The sequence below is a fragment of the Lytechinus variegatus genome, chromosome 12 (genome assembly GCF_018143015.1).
Source record: "Lytechinus variegatus isolate NC3 chromosome 12, Lvar_3.0, whole genome shotgun sequence".
NCBI classification, from domain to species: Eukaryota; Metazoa; Echinodermata; class Echinoidea; order Temnopleuroida; family Toxopneustidae; genus Lytechinus; species Lytechinus variegatus.
In genome coordinates this window covers 922,393-949,211 of record NC_054751.1, presented here as the reverse complement: position 1 = coordinate 949,211, position 26,819 = coordinate 922,393, and the positions used below count along the sequence as shown (strand labels likewise).

The 26,819-nt window shown below is 37.0% G+C and overlaps 1 protein-coding gene across 1 annotated transcript; it reads left to right on the top strand.

The window, feature by feature from the left end:
* Nucleotides 1-2,274: 2,274 nt before the first annotated feature.
* LOC121425664 lies at nucleotides 2,275-26,819 on the top strand. The gene is made up of 8 exons (XM_041621811.1): nucleotides 2,275-2,409; nucleotides 13,294-13,484; nucleotides 14,412-14,522; nucleotides 15,046-15,195; nucleotides 16,433-17,036; nucleotides 19,822-20,042; nucleotides 21,353-21,528; nucleotides 25,120-26,819. The coding sequence occupies exons 1-8, from the start codon at nucleotides 2,292-2,294 to the stop codon at nucleotides 25,703-25,705; spliced, it is 2,157 nt and encodes a 718-aa protein (XP_041477745.1). The 5' UTR covers nucleotides 2,275-2,291; the 3' UTR covers nucleotides 25,706-26,819.

Genomic DNA, 26,819 nt, shown 5'->3' with positions numbered 1-26,819 from the left:
CATTTAGTGCGTGCTTATGATTTTACTTCAACATTGCGATGCATTCCGAAAGTTATCTCAGTTTTACTTAGCAAGACATCATTGCCCTTTATTTTTATGTGGGAGGGAGGGGGGAGAACTCTTAAGTGGTGCCATGCAAGAGTGAAGGGGGGGGGGAGGGCTACTTGAAATAAAAGACCCATGCAAGTGAGTTAGGGTGTCACAGACTAATGTGAAAGAGTGTGTATTAAGCTACTCCCCCAAGGGCAATCCAACCCAAATAAAAACTTGCATGTTTGTAGAGGAAAAGTAAAAATCAGATTAAGTCGATAGGTGAAAGTTTGAACAATATCAGACCAACAATAAGAATAAATGATTTTTTAAAACTATACCTATGGAGTCTTCAAATTGGCCGCATATGTGATGTATATTGTTGCAAGTCAAGGACTACTCTTCCAGGTACTACAATACATAAAATAGCCAAATGTATTTTTTTTCAAAAGTTTCACTTCAAATTATATTTTTCTTTCATGAGGACGTTTTGTATATTGTAATTATAAATAATTTTGTATTGTGTTTTTGAACGCAGAAATAAATGCAAACAAACATTAAAAAAATTACTACCAGGGTTATATATAGATTACTGCCCTACAGGGAATGGGTACTTGGGCAAAAACCATAAATCAATTAAGTTCATGGCCTATGGGAAAGTTTTACTTGCCCCTTGTCATAATTTACTTTCCCAGTTGCCAATTTGAAATCTACTTAGTCTTAGGGACATCAAAGCAGCTGTAAATTTCTTATTGCTTGTCTGATTTCTTTCAGACTTTCACCATTCTGTTTTATTTATTTTCTCCTTTCCGATGCAACATGTTATGACCAAGGCTGGATTCCCCTTTATGATCAGGTTGGATTCAGAACAAGAAATGTAACCATGCTATATGGGACTAGAAGGGTTATTGTTTTGTCATTTCAATTCTACCCAGAATCCAACCAGGGGGTGCGATAGCTCAGTCGGTAGTTTCAGATTCCTGTGACCCATAGGTTCGATTCCCACTTGGTGCGCTAGTACCCTTTGGTAAGGCATTATAATCCTCATTACCAGGTCCCTCGGAGAGGACCTTAAGCAGTTGGTCCTCTGGTTGTTGGTTACAAGCATTCATACTTTCTTAGCAATCAGGTAAAACAAAAAAATCTCCACCATTTTTTTACTACATTCCTCCCCCAGTTGATTTGAATGAAAATAAAACCTCAAAGAATATCCAATTGAAGAACACTGAATAACATGATGGGCAATGTGAAAAATCAAAGGTAACTGACAATGCCACGCTGATGAACACTGAACTGCTATTTCTTTCGAATTTTACTCTGAAATATTCCCTTTTTCACCAGTAAAATGGCATGGTTTCATTGCTTTGTGAACATGGGACATTACAACATGATTCAGTCAAGAGATATCCTGATATTAAATAGTCAACTGTTTCTTTTATGGTCAAATGTTGAGGTGCGTGTCCCTTTGCAGGCTATGAGAATGTTTATTCACACTCGCTTTTTCCACAATATATAAGAGTGAGCAAAACCCCAAATCATATTTCAAAAATGCAAATCTAATTTTGTGACATATTATACAACATCATATATATGCCCTTTTCCTTAGATCCTTTCTTCTTATTTTCAGTTCTTTGTAAAGGAACTTTTTTGTGAAGGGGAAAGCCGAGGGGGGGGGGGCTCAAGTGGCCCCTCCCAGGGGCCGCGGAACCGGGGGGCTTCAGCCCCCCACTTTTTTCCAAAACCGTGTACAAAAACGTAAAAATGACCATATAATTGTGATTTTTAGCATGGTCAGCCCCCCCCCCACTTTTGGCTCAGCCCCCCCACTTTGAAAACCGTTCCGCGGTCCCTGCCTCCCCAGTATGCCAGTTTATGCCCTTATGCACTCAAGTTGGTCGTCTACGTCTGCAAGCAAGCAGTTGGTCACATTTGGCTTACTATAAATTTGGTCAAATTGCTCTTAGGGGGCTCTACACTTCACCAATTTCTTTTATAAACGATCTACTGGAAATACTCCTGGAAACTTGCCAATTATTAAATCGGATATATTAGGCAAACTTAAATCAATCGATAATTTAACACTTCCACAGGTGGTAATAACATTGATCAATACCTCCATGCAGCCCCCTCCCCCCGGGCCTCCCCCATCCCAGCCCTAGCCCTCGATCAATTAAGCAGACGCAGTCTTGCACATGCGCATGAAGCGAAGTAGAAAAACAACATTATGATTCTGTAATGAGAGCGAATTTGATAGTTCGGAAATGGCCAACCCAATCTTCTTTTCTGACTTGGATGCATTGAAGCAGAGAATAGAGGAGATTGAAGAGTCGTCAAGGGTGAAATTCGTCGTATTAAACAAGGACAAAGCATTTGGGAAGGGTAAGTTAAAAACGGTTTTGAGTTTTGTCGACGGGAAGAGTCAGTTTGCTGGCCCTGCGTTCAGCCAGGCCTGGCCGGGCCGGGTAGGACAGCGCGCTTACACCGGTCGTGGAGTATGCAGCAGCAGCATGGCCAGGCCAGGCCCCCGAAGCTACCGCCATTTTGTTTAATCCATTAGAAGCTAAAATAAGCCCCCATTAATATTAATTTCGTAAGATGCTCCCTCGTCAACTGTGGTTTTGTACGTGTATTAGACAATACGCACACCAGCGCAATGACAAAGGTCAACTTGGCAAATTTATTAATGTATTCATTTTGTTACGCGCTCGTGACGCGAAGGATTCAGCGAATCAAGCAAGCGCAAATCTGAGACGATACGTTGCGCTTTATAAAGTATCGATATCACAAGCGATATCACTTAAAAACAAAACAATGTTTGTATTGCGTATAGGCCTATGCTAATTCTAAAAGGGAAGATGAAAAGAGTAGATCAAGTCGCGATTAGGTAAAAAGGTGGTGGGGTGGGGGCAAATCATGGTTATTACAATGATGGTATTCATTTTCACTGGTTGAGTATGAATACTGAAAAAAATAACTTTCACCACTAAAAGAGTCATTTCTTGTTACAAATTTAATTTGGAGAAGTAAAAAAAAATCTTCATGATCCCCGTGCCTGCTTTCTTCTGGCGTCCGTTTCATAATGAATTACACTGAGCTATTTAAACATCGCTATTATTGTGATAACCGTGGGAACCTTGATTATGATTGGTATTCGTAGTTACCATACTTGTAACTCATGATGAAACGGGCCCCAGTTTATCATGCTCAATATGTTTCCTGTCCCCTTTATTCTCCAGCATTTCTTACTCTGTTTTTTTTCCATTTAATCATTTTCCCACTTTATGTCTTAATTGATTTTTAGTAGCTCTATAAGATGATACCATAGAAAAGTTGAAATTCCCATTAAAAAAGTGAACTAAAAAAAGAAAATTCACTTTTTTCAAAAGGGGTTAGGTCCATTCATAATTTTTCTGGAAAATAATATCTTAAAAAAATATGAAGATAAGTAGATTTCTTTTATACCCAATTTTGAATTTCTAATGGTAGGGTATCATGAAAATTCATTTTCGCATAAGAATATTGCAATATGGGAGAATAAAAAAAAATGATTTTCTTGGAGTGGCCCTAGCCCCTTTTGCAACTTAACTTTTCATATATTTCTTTCTTATTTTCCCACTTGTTATCTGTCTCCTGGTTTCCAAAAATCTCGTCTTATTTCTCTTCCACCCCTTTTGTTCCTACTTCCAACACTGCCTCTCTCACCACCCCCTCTAAATTATCTCTTCATAATTATGTGCCCCTCCATTTCTTTCTCATCTCTTTTCAACCCACTTCTCATCACTCTTTCCCTCTCTCGATCTCCGTCTCACTTTGAATTTTGCCAATTCCAAATCCCTTTCATTTCAGCTCGGTGGTACAAATACTATATGAACACAAATGAAAGACATGAAGGAATTTTCTGGTTAGTGGTGAATTTTATTAATTATCCAGAAAAAAATTACATTATCAGAGGATTAAGCTTTACCTTTTTCTTAAGCGTATGTTAATAGTTTGAACCAAAATAAATATGTTTTTGTATGCTGGGGGGGCACAATTCCCCCTTTTTATGCAAGAAAATGCCCGGCCCTCACGAACGTGTACTGTGTCCCTTTCACCTGATGAGAACCTGTTTTAGGTAATACCAATTAGTGCTCTTCCTTATATGCAATTTTTCACCCAAAAATGCCCCCCACGTGTTCTGTGCCCTTCCATCTGAGAGCCCGTTTCATGTAATACAAAGTGCCCCTCGCCTTCTTGAAAGTGCCCTTTCTTGAATAACTGCCCCTTTTTACCCAAGAAGAGCGCTTCTAAAGAATTTGTTCTGTGCCCCTTTCACTTGAGAAGGATCTGTTTTATGGTCACCATGACGAGTGCCCTTTGAAACAAGAAAACAATATTTTCATTTCTATAATATACTTCTGAAGGAAATCCTGTGTGCATTAAGTTTAATAATTCATGTGAGTGGGGTATATAAGCAGGTTCGTACAGATGGAGGGGGGATTGAAGGACTCTTGCCCATAGGCGGTGGAAGCGGTGGGATAGGGGGACCTGTCCCCCTAAATTTGAGGTGGGGGACAGTCCCCCCTCCTAAATTTTTTGTTGAGAATTTTTTTCTTTTTGCTCGTCAATTTTTTTTCCTGCGTCCCCCCTAAATTCAGGTAGACACCCCCCCCCCTTAAAATTGTTGTGCCCCCCTAAAATTGTGGTTGACAACCTTTTTTTTGCTGGAAATTTTTGTGGTCCCTTCTAAGATTTAGGTGGATAAATTCAGGTGGACCCCCCTAAATTTTTTGCCTTCCGCCGCCAATGCTCTTGCCCCCCCCACAAAAAAAAAAAAAAATCACGACCAAGGGGAAAAAAAGAAAAAGGAAAGCAAAGGGTGAAATATATCATTTTGAATTTTTTGTCGAAATCTATCACAAAATTGGATATTTGTTTTTAAAATGTCAAAATTTTGCTTGCTCGCAACTTTTTAAAAATTTCACATAAAACAGCATTTTCCCTGTGCCCCCCCCCCACTTTCAAGCAACTTCAATCCGCTGCTCCTATTTGTATGTTTATAGCTTCTCTTTTTGCAACCAATTTTAATGAAAATCAATAAGAAATTTCATACGTCATGAATTTGGGTTGTGATATTTTTTTTTTAATTGGACTTTGAAAAAAAAACCTTTTCCATCTTCATCACGTGGTTCCTAAGTCTTCAATGTTGAATAGTTGGATTTCTTGAATGAAAACATTTGTTACACCAGTCCTGCAGATTGAAAAAAATAGAGAAAGAAAATCAATTAAATTGTCATGATTTATAAAACAAATGTTTTAAGAAAAGTGAGACTATGCATAGGTATATATGTTTCAACACATACCATAGGAAATCTTTCTTCTAATTATAAAGTTGTACTTCTATAAAGCATATCACTTAAACATGTTCTCTGCAGTTTACATACCACTCTCCATTCTAACTACATGTACTCTTCGAAAAAATGACAGAGATTTCTTGTAAATATGAATATATAAATTAACATATGTAAATTATATGAATAGTCAGAATTAAAGTTGATGTTTTGTTGCACAGAATATTTTGATCTGTAATTAAAAACGACACTAACTATAATCTAGAAACAAAATTGAAATGGGTTTTTCAAAGGCAGGTCTATTTGTTGCCAAAAAATGTGAACAACCTCCATTATCAAAAATAATCACTAACTCACTCACTCACTCACTCACTCATATAACTGCTGTAGTTTGTATTTCTCTCTGTGGTCCAGGCACTGTTCTATTAGGCCTACTTCACCAATTATTTATCATCATCAATCACCTCCATGGAAATTGTCAAATTGCATCATCCTATTAGACAAAATGTAAAACCCCCAAAAAATCGTAAATCTACAAATATGAAATATGAATATCACACTAAAGAATGAATAAAATGAATTTTATAAAATATAATTCATGAAAAATAAATATTGCTTTGTTTATAAACAAATAGGAAATAAAAAGGCAACTTTATTACTAGTAGATCAAGGACATGTCCTAATTTTATAAATTTGCCCAAAGTACATACATTGGTTCTATTTTAGACTCGAGAGCCTGTATATTTAAGAAGTGTACCGTATGTTCCGTACAGATCCTACCTCTTTGTGGCTCAGGTTATTTTTATTTAATGTAAACATGGTTAACATTCAATGCATGTAATGTATCTGTAATTTTGAATGGGTTAGTTTAACTTTTATACCTGGATGAGAATCTGCAAAATGATGCATGCACTTATGATCATCATCTTGAACCATATAGGTAGACCTCTATACTGTTTTTCTTGTCCTTCAAACTCAACCTGTTTTTCTTTTTCTTCAAACTCAACCTGTTTTTCTTTTTCTTCAAACTCAACCTGTTTGTGAAAGAAAAGAGAGTACAATAATAAGAAGTGATATTTTTCATGGCCGTATGTATAGGGGAGGGATTTGGGTAAGAGATGAAATGTGAAAACCTTCATCAAAAAAAGAATTGCATGACATCCTTCAATTTTATTTTAGAAAATGCACAAAACGGCCATAGGTAATATTGGTTACTTCTGGCCCTCGCTTTCTGAATTTTAGGTTTCTCTAAATTTTTTCAAATGTCTGCCCTCCCCCCAAAAAGAAACATCTGCATCTTTTTATTTCCGAATCTTATTTCATTTGACTTTAACATAATTTCATCTCATGCACTAGGTCTAGATCTATTTGTAAGAAAGTATAGATCTAGTCCAAGACTCAGAGCTGTGCAACAGCATTCGCGTATCTAAATTACTCGTAGGTCTAGATCTAGATAGTAACGATGGACTCTCGATCTATTTAGACCTAGAAAGTAAAGCTTTGGTTCTAAACTGAGATCTAGGCCTATATGGATTTGATGTCTTTTATTCCTGGCTAAAAGTTTAAACTTCATTGCCATTATTGACCAAGATTAGATCTAGTCCTTGGTCCACTGACACTGACAGGCATACTCGTACATGTAAATGGAGTCGTTTAGGCCCAGACCTAGGCCTAAATTACAGACCTAGATCATAAGCCCTGGGCCTGGGGTAAGTGTCGCGGGTTGGGAAAGTATAATTTAGATGACTCGATTTGAATTAGGTTGGCCTAGAATTAGAAAGCATCGATGAATAAAAGTGAAGTACCGTAGGCCTAGATCTAAGTCTAAAATAATATTAATAAGCAACCGTAACACTAGGCCTAGATCCTCTGTTAACCAAGTTAGAAATTAGTTCTAACGTTAGGCCTACCTAGATCTAGCCTATTGATAATAAGACAAACATGCATGCAGAGCAGCATATTATTTCGTATACAGGAATAACCGTCGTTTCTGGGGATTTATTCAACAATTTCTGACATTTTTTTTACTATTCGTGAGTGAGCCAACACAGTTCAGCGGAACAACCAAAATAGAGAGACTGAAGCTTTTGGTCTAGGAGTCTAACTATAGACCCTATTTATAAATAACAATAAGTTAAAATGGGTGGGGGCTAAATGAAGAAGCCTGAAGTTATGCAAAATAAATTTGATATCTGAAACTGAAAGTGAGGATTGACACAATGACAGGCAATATATCTTCATCCACACTCCACTTCACAGTTTATTCCTGACTGGGTTTCGATCGATCTACTGAAGATAGATGCAGATCTCCCTCTAGATCTAACATTACAGTGTACAAAAAGAAGCTTCATTCTTCTTGCTTTAATCAATCGTGGGTTGGTCCTTGTTAATTGGAGGTGAACCAAACCGGCCCGAAATTCTCTCGATGCCCAATCGGCTAGGAGCCCGTACAAAATACATGTGGTTAACACAGCGGCATAACCGCAACACTGCAAGCAACATACAGGCTGCACTGGGCGACGATGACAATCTAACTTCAATTTCAAAGACCAAATTCTGCTTTCCTTTAACAGAAGAATGATAGTAAACTCTCTAATTTGGTAGAGAAATAACCTAAGATCACAAAATACAGTGTGAAATTTGTAAATAGTCCACTGAATTCATGTGGTTATATCAATTTATACGTACTCACCGGAGTGTTCGTAGGTCCATTTTTGTGTGGAAAGAAAAGTTTCAGAATGAATAAATTAGATGACGTAATGAGGTCAAATGAATAATTACTTCTGTAACACGATACCACTAGTATCGATGACAAAGAATCGGGGAAATCGCGTATTAATGACGCTCTTAGCCAATGACAAGGCCGGAATATGAATATATTTACGCTCATGAATGTCAATGGGGGCTTATTTTTGTCTTCAAATGATCGCGGTAGGCGGAGTCTAATCTCATTTGTTTTGTGCTGAACGCGCGCGCAGCTTTCGGTCTAGTAATATATTATAAGGTCTTTGGGCCAGGCCCACGGCCACGCGGGCCAAACTAAAATGTCCGAAAAATGTAGATAAGATCATGTAGACCCCTATCCAATTTACATCATCATTTAGGGCGGCATTATCGTGATATTGGGAACCACCGTTCACTTCATACAGCAGTGCTTTATTTAGGTATGTGACAAAAAAAATGAAAATCATCAAAAGAATAAATTTGGTATCACTTTCTTAAAATTTTTAAGAAAGTGATACCACCAAATTAAAGTTATTCCAGTTTAAGTCGCGCATATTCATCCAAATTTGTGGTCATTGTCTTAATGTAAAGTCAATGGAGTACAGAACCGATTTTTGTGACCATTTTGAACCCAAGTCTTCAACAGGCTCTAACTTCTTTGTTTTTGAGCCCTATGAAGTAATTTAGGTATCAATGGAAAGGTGAGAGAAGGCCAGGTTCAATTGATGTGTAACAATTCATCTTGTAATTTTTCTTATGTGTATAATAATTTCTTCTAATATCAATTTTAATTAATTATGCAAAATAGCACAAAATTACAATTACTCCCCTCTTTTTTGCCAAATGAAGGTGATCATGATAGATATTTATATAATTTAGTTGGCATCAAAACAGCATCATGTAGATAATTTCCTAACTGAATTTGTCTAAAGTATTGTTTTTGTAATTCCTAATGTATTTCTTTGTTTTTCTGATATAAATTACAAGCTCTTTTTCAACATATACATGTACGGGGGTACTTTTTTACGTATAAAAAATTTTCTTTTGTATTTTGTATGACCAAATAAAAATATGTGTGCTTTTTGCTGATGTATTTGTTTGTTTCACCAATTCCTTATGTATTCTATTGTTTTAACAATTTGTTAACATGTATAATCAGTAGAGGCGCACGGCCAATATAGGAGACTATCTCCCAAGAGAGAGATTATCTCCAATATCAGAGACTTTTGTAAATAATTTGTGTATTCAATTTCAGAGACAGTCTCCAGTTTTGGAGACCAATTTCCTCTGTTTACATTTGCTTCAAAAGGATTACTTTGGCGGCAAATAAAAATGTGATAGGCAGATTCCTCATGTAAAATTACCCCTTTTCACCATCTACTTCAAAAATTTACCGTCTACTTTTGTTTTGATTAGGATATTTGTTGTCATCCACACACATAACAAATGGGCTTCTGACCTTTAATAGTGAGACATAATTTGGGTGGAAAAAATTACGCTTTTGTTGGTGTTGTTTCTTTTGCTCTTTTGCAAAGCAAGTCTCCAATATGGGAGATTGTCTCCCTATTGGAGAGAGTCTCCCATATTGGCTGTGCGCCTCTGCTGATAATATGTAGCTTTTGATTTTAGAGACAATGGACATGTGATTACATTTTTTAGGAGGAATGCGTAGCTGAGTGTAAAATATGTATGTAGAATTGTATGCAATTTATTTCAAGTATCAAGAAGGATAAAAATTAAGTTTTAATATATTCTATCAGTTGTTAATGTATTTCTTAGACTTGTATACATACATTGTATTACAAAGGCCCTGTTTGAGCTTTCTTTTTTTAAAGAAAAATAAATAAATTCAAATTATTAGTTGAAGCCAAAAGAAAAGGAAAAGAGTGGTCTATTTCTTTCAAAGCAAAACAAAAAACAACCAGGAAAAAATATAACAAAGCTCTAAACAACAACATAACAGACATCAAAGCTCCAAACAAACTCTAAAAACAAGAGAAACAAAAGTGACACAAACACTTATACCAATCCCATATATTTTCCAATTCAAAACACAACCCCCAACTGCACCCCTAATGAAAAAAAAGAAAAGTAAATAAAAGAAAAATAAATAGTAAAATTAATAATAAAAAACATAAATACAAGACTTAGACCCATCTGGAAATGAAATATTATTTCCTCTGAGTTTTTATGTATTTTCTTACAAGAGTGAAAAAAATTACAAAAAAAACAAAGATATAGTTTGTGCATTTTAATAGAAAAATCAATATTTAAAGATATTCTCCTTTCAAAAACAAATCCAGTCTCCAAATAATGAAACATGACCAAAAAAATGAAAAAATAAACAATACAAAAAGTTAAAAAGAAACTAAAAAATGATATATAAAAAAAGAAACTAATTTTTTTTAAAATAAACATAATTTTTGCATTTTAATTAGAAAGTCAACATTTATAATATTCCCCTTTGAAAAGCAAATCCAGTCTTAAAATACTGAAACATGTTTAAAAAGTTTCAAAATAGATTTTTTTTTCTACAAAATAAAAAAAAGAAACACTATAGATTTTGCATTTGAATTTAATAAGTCAACATTAATATTCCACTTCCAAAAGAATCCAGTTTCCAATTGATGAAACATGATTGAACAATCAAATATCTCGACTCTATAACCTTGGGAGGAAAGAATGTTTTTGTGACAAATAAATCAATATCAGCATAATAATCTATGGTATGGCACAATATTATCAAGTAAAAACAATACAGATCCAGTTCAATCCAGCATGAACGACTCACTATCGACCGCTGCCCTCACCAAGCCCTCCGCATCGGGTACCGGTAGCTTGACTGCCGAAAGACCGACGGGAGCCCACCGCATTTGGCAGCTCGACTGCCGAGAGACCGGCTGTGACAAGGGTAACTGGCACCTCTTATCTGGACTGCGGCATGTCAGAATGGTATGATTTTAGATTTTTTGTCAATTTGAATATATTTAAAGTCAATTCTGATACCTAATTGGAATTTTCTTCTTACCGTCCAAAAATTTGATGAACTTTCAAGCTCCGATATCCACACTTTACAGGCGAGTATCCACATTGAAACTTATATGTACAGAAAGTGCACATCTTCAACTGTCTGTTAAAAGGCACGAGATTGCATCTACTATGTGCGCATGCGCATTAAACCCCATTTTCAATGAGCCGCCCAGACAGAGGCGATGCCACTTGCAGCAAAACCCGCGCGAAAACCGTGCCACCAAAACCAGCGCTCGCGATGCCCCGTATTCGCTCATACCTACTTTATTCAGTCACACGCACGGTTCCCCATTTCCACCTCCATTCACTTCGTACACAAGTGCGCGTACACAAATCTACGAGTGGTTCCCAAAAACACGATTTGGCCTTTAGGGCTAGATCCTTTACTTTTAGAAGGAAAATAGAAATCTCATGGGCGAAAGTTCATTTTTTTTTGTAATACATGCACATGAATGGGACGCACTCCCTGGCCTGGGCCTGGCTCTGTGCATTCATAAGACATAACCTTGTTCATTGAATGAGTGGCTCTGTGGAGACTAAGCACACGTTAGTTAATAATTTTTACTCTCTACTAGCCGACATGTAGGAGCCTTCTGCCATGGCGAGGTAGGGAGCTAATGTAAGTTATTGTATGCGGTATTTCTGCAAAAACATAAAAATGAGACATTCCAAAGACATTGCAGAGAAAGATTGGGAGAATATTCAGCAATTGAAGATCTCATTCAATATTTGCTTCAAGATAATGAATTTCAAAGAAATCATGCCTTAGCAACAGGGGCGAATTGTCATTAGCATTAGCAACAAGGGCGCGAACTTGCGTGCACAAAACTTGCAAAACGCATGACTCTAATGCTCATTCATGCATATTCCCATAGATCGGGATAGTTTTGCAATTTCATATATCAGATATCGATCTACATGTATAGGAATATCTTGAATATTCTTGATCTTGAGCTGTGATCCTCACGGATGCATAATTCACATTTTTTTTCGATGTTTTGAAATTGGCAGTGAATAAGCCAGTTCGTAGTTCCACTCTGCGCATGATCAGAGGAAGGTCATTCATACTAATGTGACATGGTGGTTTAAAATTCAATTAGATAAGCACCAACTTTGATGTCTTGATTATTCATATATTCTTTTACATCCACACAAAGAAAAATGCGACCACAAATGACTGGTATATTTCACAGTTTGCCAAGTACATTGTACAACATCCTCTAATATTTATGCATTCAAAGTAGAAATGCAACAAATATCTTCGATGTGATATTCTACTCACCTGGTCTGTTCAATTTCTTCAACCTGCTATGTAAGGCATGCATACGCAATATCATGCTTTGAAATCTGCCTATCATAATGAATGAAGTGAAAGGTCATTTTACCAAAATTGTCCATGGAGTAACTACGAAGTGGTCTATTAATAGGTGTGAGAAAATTGGGTACTGGCTTTAACTCACCAATGTTGAGACTGATTGGAGGATGGACACAAGGTGAAATTAGAATGAAAAGTAAGAAAAAGTGTTTTCTACCAATCTAAGGTAATTTTGGTGCATGAGTTTTATATTTTAACCACATAAAGTGACACTGTCACTCGGAGTATGAGAGCAAGTTTTTGATCTTGAGGGTTCGGGTGAGTGTAGTGGTAGTGAAATGTAGTGGAGCCTACACAAACCATCACCTTACGTACTTCAACTTATGCATTGTTGGGCTTGATTTTGATCTGTCCATTTAGTTTCGGTTTCGATCTGATTTGGGGTTCTTTAATTCACCTACATGCAGCTTAAACCCTGTTCTCACCTCATTTCTTGAACTGATCTCTTTTGAACTTGAAGTAGTTTTGGAAATCAGTTTAGAAGATCACTTCGCTGGTGTTCTCATCACCATGTTTGTACTGGCTTCCACATCACTAATATTACAGCGGTCTTGTTGCTATTGGAACTCTTGAGTGGGGTCATATGTTTTGTGCACAAACCTCGGCTTGTTTTTAGCTACAAGACCACTTAACGTGAAAAAGGGTTCTCATTTCCAAAAGTAAACTCTGGACAGGGTGAGGGGGGGGGGGGTATAACATGGATGTGCCCCCTTTCTTATTTCGCAATCACACAACGGCGTTTCTCTCTCTCTCTGATGGTTCTTTCAGAAGAATGTAGTAAATTTTCACTGATTATGTTGACAGATTACGACTTTGCAGAGAAAACGTCATTTCGTCTACGTTGGGAATATGACGAGGACCAGCACCCGTGCAAGATTCCGTTTACAGGAGTTCCTTTTGTTGCGGTCGGCCGCAAGACTATGGAATGCCACCAGGGAAAGGATAGGAATATCAGACAGAAGGAAAAGTATGCCATTCAAGCAGAGAAATTAAGGGTAAGATTTTACACTGTAACCAGACAAGCCAAGTCCCTTGCATTAGGCTCAAGACTCTTGTATTAGGAGTTCTTGTCCATTCTCCGATTGCTTTTTTTTCCCCTTATGTACATGACACCCGAAGGCCAAATACACAACTCCTGGCAATGCCACGCAACTCCATCATGGCTCTAAATTGCTTAAAATTGCTTGCTAGCTAGTATTTGAACTTTGGCATCTCTGATGCTGGGTGAATTCAAGATTTATTTTGGTGTTGAAAATGAATATCTGGATGTGGACTGGATGCAGATTATTTCTATTCATGAAAGGTCAAGGACTAGGGGGTTACTCTCCAAGATTTAAATGTGACCTAGAGTCAAACTTAAATTTCCCAGTTCAGTGCGGTATAAAAGGCATCACCACTTTGGTAAAATTGTGCTAAGAGGACGCGCACTACTGCGCATTAATCTATAAGCATGATCGAAAGTTATACTTAACTGTTTGTGACGCACTCCCGATTAATGAAGATTGTTTGAGTGGCTTGATCCGGACTCGATCTCCGTATCTCGTACGTTGAATTCATCAATGAAGTTCTCCAGTATTGCGGGCTGTTTCTGAATAAGTGAACACAGTTGTTATTGCTAGGTCCGCACTGTGTCCAGACTATTTGAGGGCAAATTCATGATAGGGGTGGGTGATCCCCCACCCCCCACTGTTTCCAAATCCTTGTACAAAATAAAATTTAGTAAAAATGTCCATCTGATTACGATTTTTGCATGGCCAGCCCCCCACTTTTAAAACTGTTCTGCAGTAACTGCATACATTGTTCATTTTCTAATATATTACTATAAAATAACCTCCTTGTACACCTCTTCTTGATATTTCTTTTGTCCATCTACAACTGATGAAAAATAAAGGAATAGATTGATGCAATTGTTCTTTATTCAGGAATCGAAATCTAAGAGCAGGAAGAAGCAAGCGCTTTTACAACGGACAAAGAAAGTTAGCTGTCCGGCAACTATCATTATTATACAGATTACAAGATTGCAAGATATTAAGGTAATGTATATATTTCTGATTAGGCTCTCTTAAGTTGTGTATTTGTAGATTATCCTTTTATTTAAAAAAGAAGAAGTATGAACAGATGAATAAAAGATGTTGATGAATGAGTAAGAAAATAAAAAGAAAGAGACATTTAAGTAATTAATTGATTGATATATGTACATGTATATATATATATAAAGTATAAAACTTGGTAAGTGTGAAAACAAGTATGTAATTGATAAGTGAACGATTATTATCTATGGTAGGTATGTCGGTCAGTAGGTAGAATAAACAAATGAATAAATCAATTAATCAAATATTAAATTAAAATATAAGTAATTAATTGATGATGAATACCTGTAAACATGTTTTTAAAAATGGATGGAAACTGCAGTATATATGACTAGAACAGTGACAGCAAAACACATAATGGAAGGTTGTTTTTTGGGGGGATTGAAGTTTTTCTTAGCCCCCCCCCCACCAAAAGAGCTCTCAATAAATTTGGAGACTTTATTTTTCATCACTACTTTCCACCCAGGTGAAAGAAAACAAGGAGTGGACAAAGCGGATCGCTTCTGCAGAATTTCGTAAGATGCTAGCCAAGGGTCACACACCTCAACAACGATCGGAGTTCTATGCTCTGTTTCCCAAGGATGAGGATCATAAAGGACATCCCATAAAGAATGAGGTACTCTTAACTAGATCTTGATCTATGTAAGTCTCTGGCTTTGACTAATTCCTTGTTTGGTATCATCTCAAATGGTCTTGAGGGCAGTACGGTAGTTGCAGCAAACAATTATTTCATGAGAAGGTATTCTAAATCAAGGTTAATTGTCACCATATTATCATATACAATCAAACCTGTGTTAGTGGCCGCCTGTCTGTAGCAGCCACCTACCTACAGTGACCACTTAGTTTGATTCCTTGGGAGGAAGATTGTGTGTATAAGGACCTGTCTAGAAAGACCACATTTTGTGTTTCCTTAGAGTGGTCACTACAGACAGGTTTCACTTTATCTAGATCTGGTGTATTTAAATGTAAACTTATCATGTGAAGTCATGAAATCTTAACTCAAAACCGGTAATTCTGATGATCACTAACACAGAAAAGCATATGTTGGACAGTATATTAATATTGCTTGGAAAAAATATGTGACATTTGATGGAATTCTGTGATTGTTTTGCTCATTTCTCAGCAATCACACATTTTCTTCCAGAGCTATTTGGCACATATTTTTTTATTAATACATACAAACACTTTGGTGGTAATTTTATTGCATTCTCATTGATCTCATTTTGTAATTGTTACCACAACTGGTATTTGTCTTTAATTTGAGAAATTGTTCATCATTCATTAAAGATTTTAAAGTCTTGACTGAAGTTTCTTTTCTAACATCATTCCTTTATCACACTACAAACTTTGTTATTCTTTCTATGTTTTCTTGCGTACCTCCAAATAGGATATTTTTAGAGAGATGGCTCTATACAAATAGCCTGAATGAAATGTTAACAACCCCCCCCCCCCCAAAAAAGTCTTTGCCACCAATTTTATATTTCCCAGCCCCCAAAAAAGGTCTTCAAAGAAATTTAAGGGGGGGGGGTGAACCCCTGTAACCTCCTTGCCCTGCATACGCCACTGGCCTTGATCATATTATTTATAATAATAATGGTACTTTATTTCAAGACTGTTCGCAACAAGAGCTGAATTGTACAGAACTTTTACATAAAACAATATAAATCATAACAGAATTAAAGTAGAATTATGAAAATACACTAAGCATGAAAAAATTATACTAACATTAATACTTTGGGGGCTAATATGAACCAACAGAATATTTTCAAATATATATATATATATATATATTTATATAAGTAATTGCAGAAGTTTCAAAATTTTCATCTTCATCAATGCTTTGATTCAAACAGGCTGCCGGTCTACGCGAACCAACCATTCCAGAAGTTGTAGAGAGGGTGCGATCTCTCACCCGGGATGGGGTCGTCAAGGTCAGCGAGATGAAGCAGCACATCATCAGCTTCCTGCACAAAGAGTTGCACATAACAGACACTCTCCGCCGAAGATACATGCCTACAAACACAGACATCAGCAACATAATGGCCTCCGTGAAACGCAAGGCTCACCAAGACCCGGACAGCATGTCTGAATTTATCAACACGATGAGGAAACGCTGCCCCAGCGATCTGCTTCTCCATCGACCAAACTCTCCCAAGCATCCGCTACTCTTCTGCTACCAATCTACCTGGCAGAGTAGACTCTTAAATCGCTATGGCAACCAGTTCTGCCTCCTAGATGCCGTCCACCGTGTCCTTGAGGGGTCAAGGTTTCTGTATCTTCTGTATGTGAGGACTAATGTTGCGTATGTTGCAGTTGGTGCCTTTATTGTAGAGACAGAGGAGCCTGATAAGGTTCAAGAGGCTTTGGATATTTTTGCTAAATGGAACCCGAGCTGGATGCCATCTCACTTTGCGGTAGATGTACCGGATGTCCAAGCTGTGGAAGCATGCTTTCCAGGTTTGTAAAATAATAGTATGGGGGGGGGTAGTTCCTGATATAAAATGGGGTTAGTTCCTTATAATCCTGTTGGTTTATTTACAATTTGTCTCATGCCAATTCATCCAATTGCCAACTCGTCTACTATCATTTGGTCTACCATCAGTTCGTCCACTCACCACATGGTCTAATTTCGTTCAGTCTCGTGCCATTCCGTCTAATTAGCAATTCGTGCAATAGCCATTTAGTCCATTATACTGTATCATTTGGTCCAATTGGACTAAGTGTTAAATTGTGCAAAATGAATGAAAATGAAATGGATATTAGACCAACTGGTTGTGAGACGAAATGGTCATAGATGAAATGGTGATTAGACAAAGTGATGATTGGACCGAATGGTTAAAGGACCAAATAGTTGTGAGACAAAATGTTTTTGGACGGAATGGCATTAGACGAAATGGAAGTAGACCATGAGGTGAGTGGACGTGTTGGCAGTAGACGAATTGGCAATTAACCATCCTATTTGCTGAATTACGTCGATTTTGTGTTATTGCTTAGGTAGCGTGTCAAAGGTCAAATCTGCATCTTTCGCGCAGGAATCCCACAAGCATCATTTTATCCCATTTCTCACACATAGAAAAAATCAATAGGGAATGCAGGAAAGCTGCTATGAAGAGACGCATTGGCCCAAATTCACAAAGGTGGTTTTGAACACCCACGGTTGAGTCCATGGTTTATGCAGATTTTCTGTTTAAATTACGCTTATTTTATACCTTGTGCATTGAAAAGTGTCCAATGTTGATTCGCGCTATTGTCGCAGTGTGCCAAATTGACGCCTGTTGCCATGGTTATCCACGCTATTTTATTCATGAGTCCACTGTTTTGAATAATGAGTCCACTCTTCAAACCATGGTAACAGGCGTCAATTTGGCGCACTGTGACAAAAGCGCGCATTAGCATAGGATATGTTTTATACATGCGCACGATACACGCCAAATTAATCGTAATTTATACAGGAAATCTGCATAAACGATGGATTCAACCGTGGGTTTTCAAAACCACTTTTGTGAATTCGATCCATTGTGCCTTTATAGCGGGATTCCTGCTAAAAGACGCGGCATAGATTTTTGACAAGGTACCTTAATGACCCCCCTCCTGCCCTCTTCCATCCTTATATGTTTTCTCTCTTTTTTCTTCCCTCTTCATTCTCTCCTTTATCTCATCTGTTTTGCGCAGCAAAGTGAGACTATAGGCGCCGCTTTTCCGACGGCGGCGGCGGCGTCAACATCAAATCTTAACCTGAGGTTAAGTTTTTGAAATGATGTCATAACTTAGAAAGTATATGGACCTAGTTAATAAAACTTGGCCATAAGGTTAATCAAGTGTTACTGAACATCCTAATAGAGTTTCATGTCACATGACCAAGGTCAAAGGTCATTTAGGGTCAATGAACTTAGACCATGTTGGAGGAATCAACATCGAAATCTTAACCTGAGGTTAAGTTTTTGAAATGTCATCATAACTTAGAAAATATATGGACCTAGTTCATGAAACTTGGACATAAGGTTAATCAAGTATCACTGAACATCCTGCATGAGTTCCACGTCACATGACCAAGGTCAAAGGTCATTTAGGGTCAATGAACTTTGGCCGAATTGGGGATATCTGTTGAATTCCCATCATAACTTTGAAAGTTTATGGATCTGATTCATGAAACTTGGACATAATAGTAATCAAGCATCACTGAAAATTTTGTGCAAGTTTCAGGTCTCATGATTAAGGTCAAAGGTCATTTAGGGTCAATGAACTTTGGCCGAATCGGGGGTATCTGTTGAATTACCATCATAACTTTGAAAGTTTATTGGTCTAGTTCATTAAACTTGGACATTAGAGTAATCAAGTATCACTGAACATCCTGTGCGCGTTTCAGGTCACATGACCAAGGTCAAAGGTCAATGAACTTTGGCCGAATTGGGTGTATCTGTTGAATTACCATCATAACTCTGAAAGTTTATGGATCTGATTCATGAAACTTGTACATAAGAGTAATCAAGTATCACTGAACATCCTGTTCGAGTTTCAGGTCACATGATCAAGGTCAAAGGTCATGTAAGGTCAATGAACTTTGGCCATGTTGGGGTTTTTTGTTGAATAACCATATCTCTGTAAGTTTATTGGTCTAGTTCATAAAAAGTGGACATAAGAGTAACCATGTATCACTGAACATCTTGTGCGAGTTAAAGTAGTATTCAAAGTCAGCACTGCTGCTATATTGAACCGAGTGATGCAGGTGAGACGGCCAGAGGCATTCCACTTGTATTTTATCATACTTCTCAAACCTGGTGGCTGATTGATTCCAATTTCAATGATTCTTCATCAACCTGATTTTCCAAGCGACTGAAAGCAAAGTAAATGTTGATATTAAATAATGACGTGCTCTTTAATATCACTAAGGAAGATTTTGCAACCACTACACAGATGCTGTGTAGTAGGTGGATCATCTATTATCTAAAGCCCTTCTTGACAAAGCATTCTTTGTTAAAAGTCAGGTAATCAAAACAGCCATACTGTATGTGACTGGACAAAATAAATATTTGCAATTTTTGTCAGATCCAAATCTTAGGATGATCTGCTGTCTCAGTTCACAAGTTTTTGACAAAGATCGCTGATCTGTTAAATGCTTTTACTATGTTCAAGAATTTGTCCCCATTGCAATTGCGAAAACTCGTGATTGTGTCAGCTAATGAAAGATACTATAATATTGTTACACTGTTACACCACATTTTTCTTCTTTTTATTTTGATAGATTATACTGTCAGCCTGTCCAATGTTCATTGCGAGAGGGCGTGGTCTGAGCTTTTTTCAAAGACTCCACATCTGAAAAAGGAGATTATCTTACCAATGCTCCGCCGCATTGCACATGCAGACACCATTGGAAAGTATGAAGACTTAATGGGCCAACTGCTCAATAACAGTGATATGAAAGAATGCTCTGCATTTTCAAATTATTGGCTACCTCAAGCAAAGGTATGAAAAATATACCATTTTGATTATTTACTATTTCTGCAATTCCAAATTCATGTGACACCTAGATAGATCCTTGTTATTTGATTGGTTGTTTGATGTCAATCATTCAACCCATTTTACAATGTCATCATCCGTTCATTTCAGGATCCATAAGATTTTGTCCATTGCACATGCTGAGACCAACGGCGCTACACGTAAATACACTCGTGTTTGCACACGAGACTTTGCTTGCACTGCATGTACTTTTGCTTAAATAACAGATATCTATTTTTATAGTGTCATATAAAATTAATGACTTATTCGTGTGCATATGCAATGGAGAGAATACCGAATAAGCATTCGATGACAGATGAAATGAATGATCCATTAACTCAGCTGTGCCTCATTGAATGGATAGTGGAGCGCTGTGGCCCAGTGGATAATTCTTCTGACTTTGAAACAGAGGGTCGTGGGTTTGAATCCCAGCCATGGCGTATTTTCCTTCAGCAAGAAATGTATCCACATTGTGCTGCACACAAGCCAGATGAGGTGAATGGGTACCCGGCAGGATTAATTCCTTGAATGCATGAGCGCTGAAAGGCAGCTCGAGCTAAAGCCGGGGTAATGATAATAATAACAACGCGCCTTGGAATAGAATATTTCTAGATAGATGGCGCTATATAGATGCCTAAATTATTATTATTATTATGGATCATTTCATCTCATGAAGTATTCTGTCCATTGCACTCATCAGCATCCATTATTCTTTTTTTTGTAACCAGTTCATCAATGATCATGACTTGTTGTCCCGTTGATTAGACTCAATGCCCCTTCATTGGCTTTTGAGATATTTACTTATTTTTCCCATTTGTGCTGTAATATAAAAACGTGCCCTCTGGATAATTGTCGCTGCCCCTAAAATATTGACAGTTCCTTTTTTAGAACTGATTCTGATTGAGGTAAAACAGTAGAAAACATGCCGTTTCTAGGTTCCAGGAATTATGATTGTGGTAATAAAATCCTGGAAAAACCAGTCCCTTCTTTTGGCATGCTGTGCACTCTTTCAACACAACCCAGTACAGGGTGAATCTGCCAAAGAAGAATCTTTGTACCACAGAAATATCTTTGATTTGGAGTGGAGTTCAACTGGGATGATGTAAATAATTCATGTTCTGACATGTAAGATTGCTTCCACTTAGCCAATTATTAGACTTATAGAAGGTCAACTTGACTGACCTGACTGTACTTGAGTGTATCAATGTCTCTACCGTCAAACCTCTTTCTTTGAAATATTGATGTGATCAATGCATTTTAATTTTGTTTTTGTGCAGAGATGGGTGCGTTGTTTCCAAGATGAGAGCTTCTATTTCACAGTGCATGCTGCCGGAGGGTTAGATAAACAAAATGAAATATTTAAATATGATGTCATCAAACCTTACACCAATGGTTCCATCAAAGATCTGGTGGCAGGACTTCTTAATAATTTCTTCCCAGATTCATATAGAAAGTAAGTATCTCTATACTTCTTTTGCTAAAGCAGATACGAACTAATAGCGCTATCTTGAGCCCTCAACTACTCATACCTGGCCAGTTTTCTGACCCATAATGCTAGTGTAGGCTAGTAATATTGACCCACTTGAATCATAACATAATGTGAGGAGGAGCCGTGGTGTAGTGGTTCTGACTCTCGCCTTGTAAACAGAGGGTCGTGTGTTCGAATTCCATCGCGGTCTGTCATTGTCATTGCAGCTTGTCCAGTACTGTGTGCGCCTCACAGGCGACTGACTGGAATACTCCCCAGGGAGTGGAGAATGTGCACACATTGTGTGCGGGAATGACTGATTGAATCCGATAACCGGGGTAATAATATATCTGTAAAGTGCTTAGACACGTCGATCCGATGGATTAAGCGCTATATAAAAGCGGATTATTATTATAACATGCTAATCAACTCAATACATTTATACCACGATAATTATGTTACCAAGTAGCATAACAATTACTTTTCCTCTCAAACATTTTAGTTGTTTCACCCAGATCATGAAGATATTTTTATAAAAGCAGACAAATTTGATAAAATATTAAAGGTTTGACAAATTTCCATGGATTTTTTTTCTTCCAGTTTTTTAATCTGTGATGTGTTATGCATGCTTCTACCTGTAGGAATGTATTATAAAGATGATCAATTCCCAGTTTTTCATAGTTTGCAATGACTGAAAATATTTTCCTTATAGCAGGTTGATGTGTCTGATGTCATGAATGCACAAGTAAAATCATATTCAATTCTGGAGAAAAGTGGCATTTTTATGGAATATACATGTATTACCCAACACATCATGGAGCTGCTTCCATAAATGTGTCAACACAAATTCAAACTTTGAATCCATAATTCTGTTAATCTTTTTGCCAAATCTTTAACCTATATATATTCCTCTTTTTTTCTGCTTTTAATAAAATCACATTTTTGTTTGGGTGAACTTGCCATTTATGAAAATAAAAACAATTTGGAATTTTTCTTCATTCAAGTCTGCATATTTCTTGACAGACTGTATAATTTCCCATGTGTCTACATACTCCTATAGCTGACTTGAAATTAGTCCAGTAGATGGCCCTATAGGCCATGTATAAGACCTAGTAAACGTTGGACAAGGTTTTTGTCTCACCTGCGAAGCAAAGTGAGACTATAGGCGCCGCTTTTCCGACGGCGACGGCGACGGCGGCGTCAACATCAAATCTTAACCTGAGGTTAAGTTTTTGAAATGATGTCATAACTTAGAAAGTATATGGACCTAGTTAATAAAACTTGGCCATAAGGTTAATCAAGTATTACTGAACATCCTATTAGAGTTTCATGTCACATGACCAAGGTCAAAGGTCATTTAGGGTCAATGAACTTAGACCATGTTGGAGGAATCAACATCGAAATCTTAACCTGAGGTTAAGTTTTTGAAATGTCATCATAACTTAGAAAATATATGGACCTAGTTCATGAAACTTGGACATAAGGTTAATCAAGTATCACTGAACATCCTGCATGAGTTTCACGTCACATGACCAAGGTCAAAGGTCATTTAGGGTCAATGAACTTTGGCCGAATTGGGGATATCTGTTGAATTCCCATCATAACTTTGAAAGTTTATGGATCTGATTCATGAAACTTGGACATAATAGTAATCAAGCATCACTGAAAATTTTGTGCAAGTTTCAGGTCTCATGATTAAGGTCAAAGGTCATTTTGGGTCAATGAACTTTGGCCGAATCGGGGGTATCTGTTGAATTACCATCATAACTTTGAAAGTTTATTGGTCTAGTTCATTAAACTTGGACATTAGAGTAATCAAGTATCACTGAACATCCTGTGCGCATTTCAGGTCACATGACCAAGGTCAAAGGTCAATGAACTTTGGCCGAATTGGGTGTATCTGTTGAATTACCATCATAACTTTGAAAGTTTATGGATCTGATTCATGAAACTTGTACATAAGAGTAATCAAGTATCACTGAACATCCTGTTCGAGTTTCAGGTCACATGATCAAGGTCAAAGGTCATGTAAGGTCAATGAACTTTGGCCATGTTGGGGTTTTTTGTTGAATAACCATCATATCTCTGTAAGTTTATTGGTCTAGTTCATAAAAAAGGGAGATAAGAGTAACCATGTATCACTGAACATCTTGTGCGAGTTAGAGTAGTATTCAAAGTGAGCACTGCTGCTATATTGAACCGCGTGATGCAGGTGAGACGGCCAGAGGCATTCCACTTGTTTTTATTACAGTTCTAGATGGCTATTAAAGTAAATTCAGCTTGGTTGCCACCTTGGCAACCTTCAGCATTTTTTTTAAGTTAACATAATTACCATAATCATTTAATTATTGGACATAATTTATGTGATATGTTACTAGTCTTAAGGACCAGAAAGCCAGAAAATGTAAATAAAACAATTTTTTATGGGGTTTCTATGACAAGGATTCATGACTCCAGATGTGTTTTTAAGCAGTTAAGTATTTCTTTAGTACCCATATAGAACACAAATCATAAAAAACCTTGTATTTAAAGGTCAAGTCCACCTCAGAAAAATGTTGATTTGAATCAATAGAGAAATATCAGACAAGCACAATGCTCAAAATTTCATGAATCAGATGTAAAAGAAAGTAATGACATTTCAAAGTTTCGCTTATTTTAACAAAATAGTTACATGAACGAGCCAGCTACATCCAAATGAGAGTAGATGATGTTACTCACTCACTATTTCTTTTGTTTTTTATTGTTTAAATTATACAATATTTCAATTTTTATGAATTAGATGATCAGGACCTCCTTGCCTGAAGCACAAAATGTTAAAATAACGAAGTTCCACGTGTTCAGGGAGAAATGAAATTTCATTTCACATGACAATGACGAGAAAATCAAAATATTTCATATAATAAAATACAAAAGAAATAGTGAGTGAGTGATGTCATCAGTTCCCGCATTTGCATACCGACCGAGATGTGCATATAACTGTTTTGTGAAATGAAGCGAAACTTTAAAATGCCATAACGTTCTTATTTTACATCCGATTTTGATGAAATTTTCAGTGTTATGCTTGTTGATTTTTTCTCTTTTTATTCAAATCAAGTTTTTGTTGGGGTGGACTAGTCCTTTAACAACTTTTCCACTAATGAGAAAATGTCGTCTGGATCTTAGAAGCCATTTTGTTATTGTGTGGTCATGAATCTCTTTTGTAATTTGTAGAACGGGCCCATCGTACAAAGCGTTATGATTGATCCAATCAGTGTCAACTCTATAGAAATCCACAGATGTCATAATTTCTTCAACCCCAAAACTGCACAATGTCCTTTATAAACAAAGAGAAGCACAGTTAGCACACTGACTTTTCAAGAAATGAATGAATATATGAATTTGCAGCATATCTAGAAAACATTTTGAGCAAACATGCATTATAGGTAATGATGTTGCTGGCTTTCCATAGTTGTGGTTGATTGGATCTATCTTAACTCTTTGTACGGCGGGGCCCAGATGTCACATTCCAGTGATATTGTCAATTGAATGTTCGCAACTAAATCATATACTTGTCAACTTAATGATCAATTTATACAGATACCTTGAACGCAATGCAAGATCATCTGCAGGCTACAGCCATAGCAACGCTCAGATTCCAAAGTTCCTGCAGAACCGACCAAGAGCCATAGTCCATCACATCAGAAATTGCATGCAGAATGACATTCCTAAAGGAAGCATCGTGGATCATGGGAACGGACTATTTGTGGTACAGTACGCCAATGAATGCCACACCCTACGATTCGGCGAGGGTGCGGTCATGCCGCGCTGTACCTGCCGCGACTGGCAGACCCATCTCCTACCCTGCAAACACTTCTGCGCTGTTTTCCAACACTTTGAATCGTGGCAGTGGGAGAATATGAGCCCCCTATATCACAATAATCCTATCTTCGCCCTGGATGATGCGTTTATTGTCTCCATGGAAACCTATGCACCGAAGGATTCGGAAGACGATTCTGAAGCGAGGCGGAAGGAAGCGATACAAGAGTGCATGGACACTACCAGGGCCATCAATGCAGCTGTGAAGAGATTAAGTGATACATCTCATATTGTTAGTGTTACCAAGAGACTGAAGTGTCTTTTAGAGGATATTCAAACAACACAGGGAGAAGTAGATCCTCCATGATTCACATGGATCAGGAAATTTCTAGTGTAGGGGTAAATTATGGTAAGTGGGACATTTCCGCATTTACCTAAGTATTACAAAAAAGAGAATAATCAACAGAGCAATTATGTATCTCATTTTGGAGTTTATTTAGATATTAATGTTTTAGAAATGTTTTAGTGAAAAATTACCCTCAGTGTAAATCAAGGTGACAGTTAATCATCACTACTCCATTGTCCCACTTATCCCGTTAAGTTGGAGTAAGTGAGATGGCATAATACATGGAATGAAATGTGGTTTAAAAGTGAGAAACAAAGATCTCTGTCTTCATAAACATTGTTTATACATTAAGAATATCATTTCTAAGATGTCATAAGAACTGGTTAAAAATCTAAAAATTCAAAAATTATCAAGAAATCTCAGGTGATATAATTTTTTTCTAACCAAAGCTCAGTAGCAATTTCAAGATGTTTGATTCTGTAAACAAAGCAAGTCACTCTTTCTTCCTTCACATCCCTCCCCTTATGTATAAGAATGAACAAAAGGTACAATATAAAAAAAATATTATAGTTACTTTCCCATATTACACCTTTATACATTATTGAATCTTAACTTTATGTGTAGATAATGAAATATTTTCAGGGTGGCATTTAGCACAGCAATAACAAAAGTAATGTTACATATAACCCATTTGCCATTGTTAATGATACAAAATTATTCACTAAGTAGAGAAACGGAGACATGAAGAAAAATGAAAAATACTTTGCCAATATTGTATAGAAAATTTATGTTTAAGGAGATCTCACACAAGAAGAAAAGAGAATGGACTAATTAATTTTCTTTCAAATATGACATAATGATTCAAAACAACCTACATGTACTGTATATACTCTTAATTCAGTGGCAAACCATTTTTTTATTGATCATTTGTCGCAGTCATCACATTGAATATTCTTCAATTCAGAGACCTTCCATAGTCCTATCCATGTTTCATGCCAGTAGCGAGTACATCCAGTGCACGGCCACTAATCATCATCATCTTCACTTTTATCATCAAAGTGGAAGCCATTACATCCACCACAGTTGTTTTGAGTATCTTTTTCTCTCATCTTGCATCAATGCTTTTATAGGCTCC

What these genes read in the sequence shown, in the direction of transcription:
- LOC121425664 (XM_041621811.1), top strand. Translation starts at nt 2,292, where the DNA reads ATGGCCAACCCAATCTTCTTTTCTGACTTGGATGCATTGAAGCAGAGA. An exon ending in TTCAAGCAGAGAAATTAAGG is followed by an intron (nt 13,485 to 14,411) that starts GTAAGATTTTAC and finishes TTCTTTATTCAG; the next exon opens with GAATCGAAATCTAAGAGCAG. An exon ending in ATTGGCTACCTCAAGCAAAG is followed by an intron (nt 20,043 to 21,352) that starts GTATGAAAAATA and finishes GTTTTTGTGCAG; the next exon opens with AGATGGGTGCGTTGTTTCCA.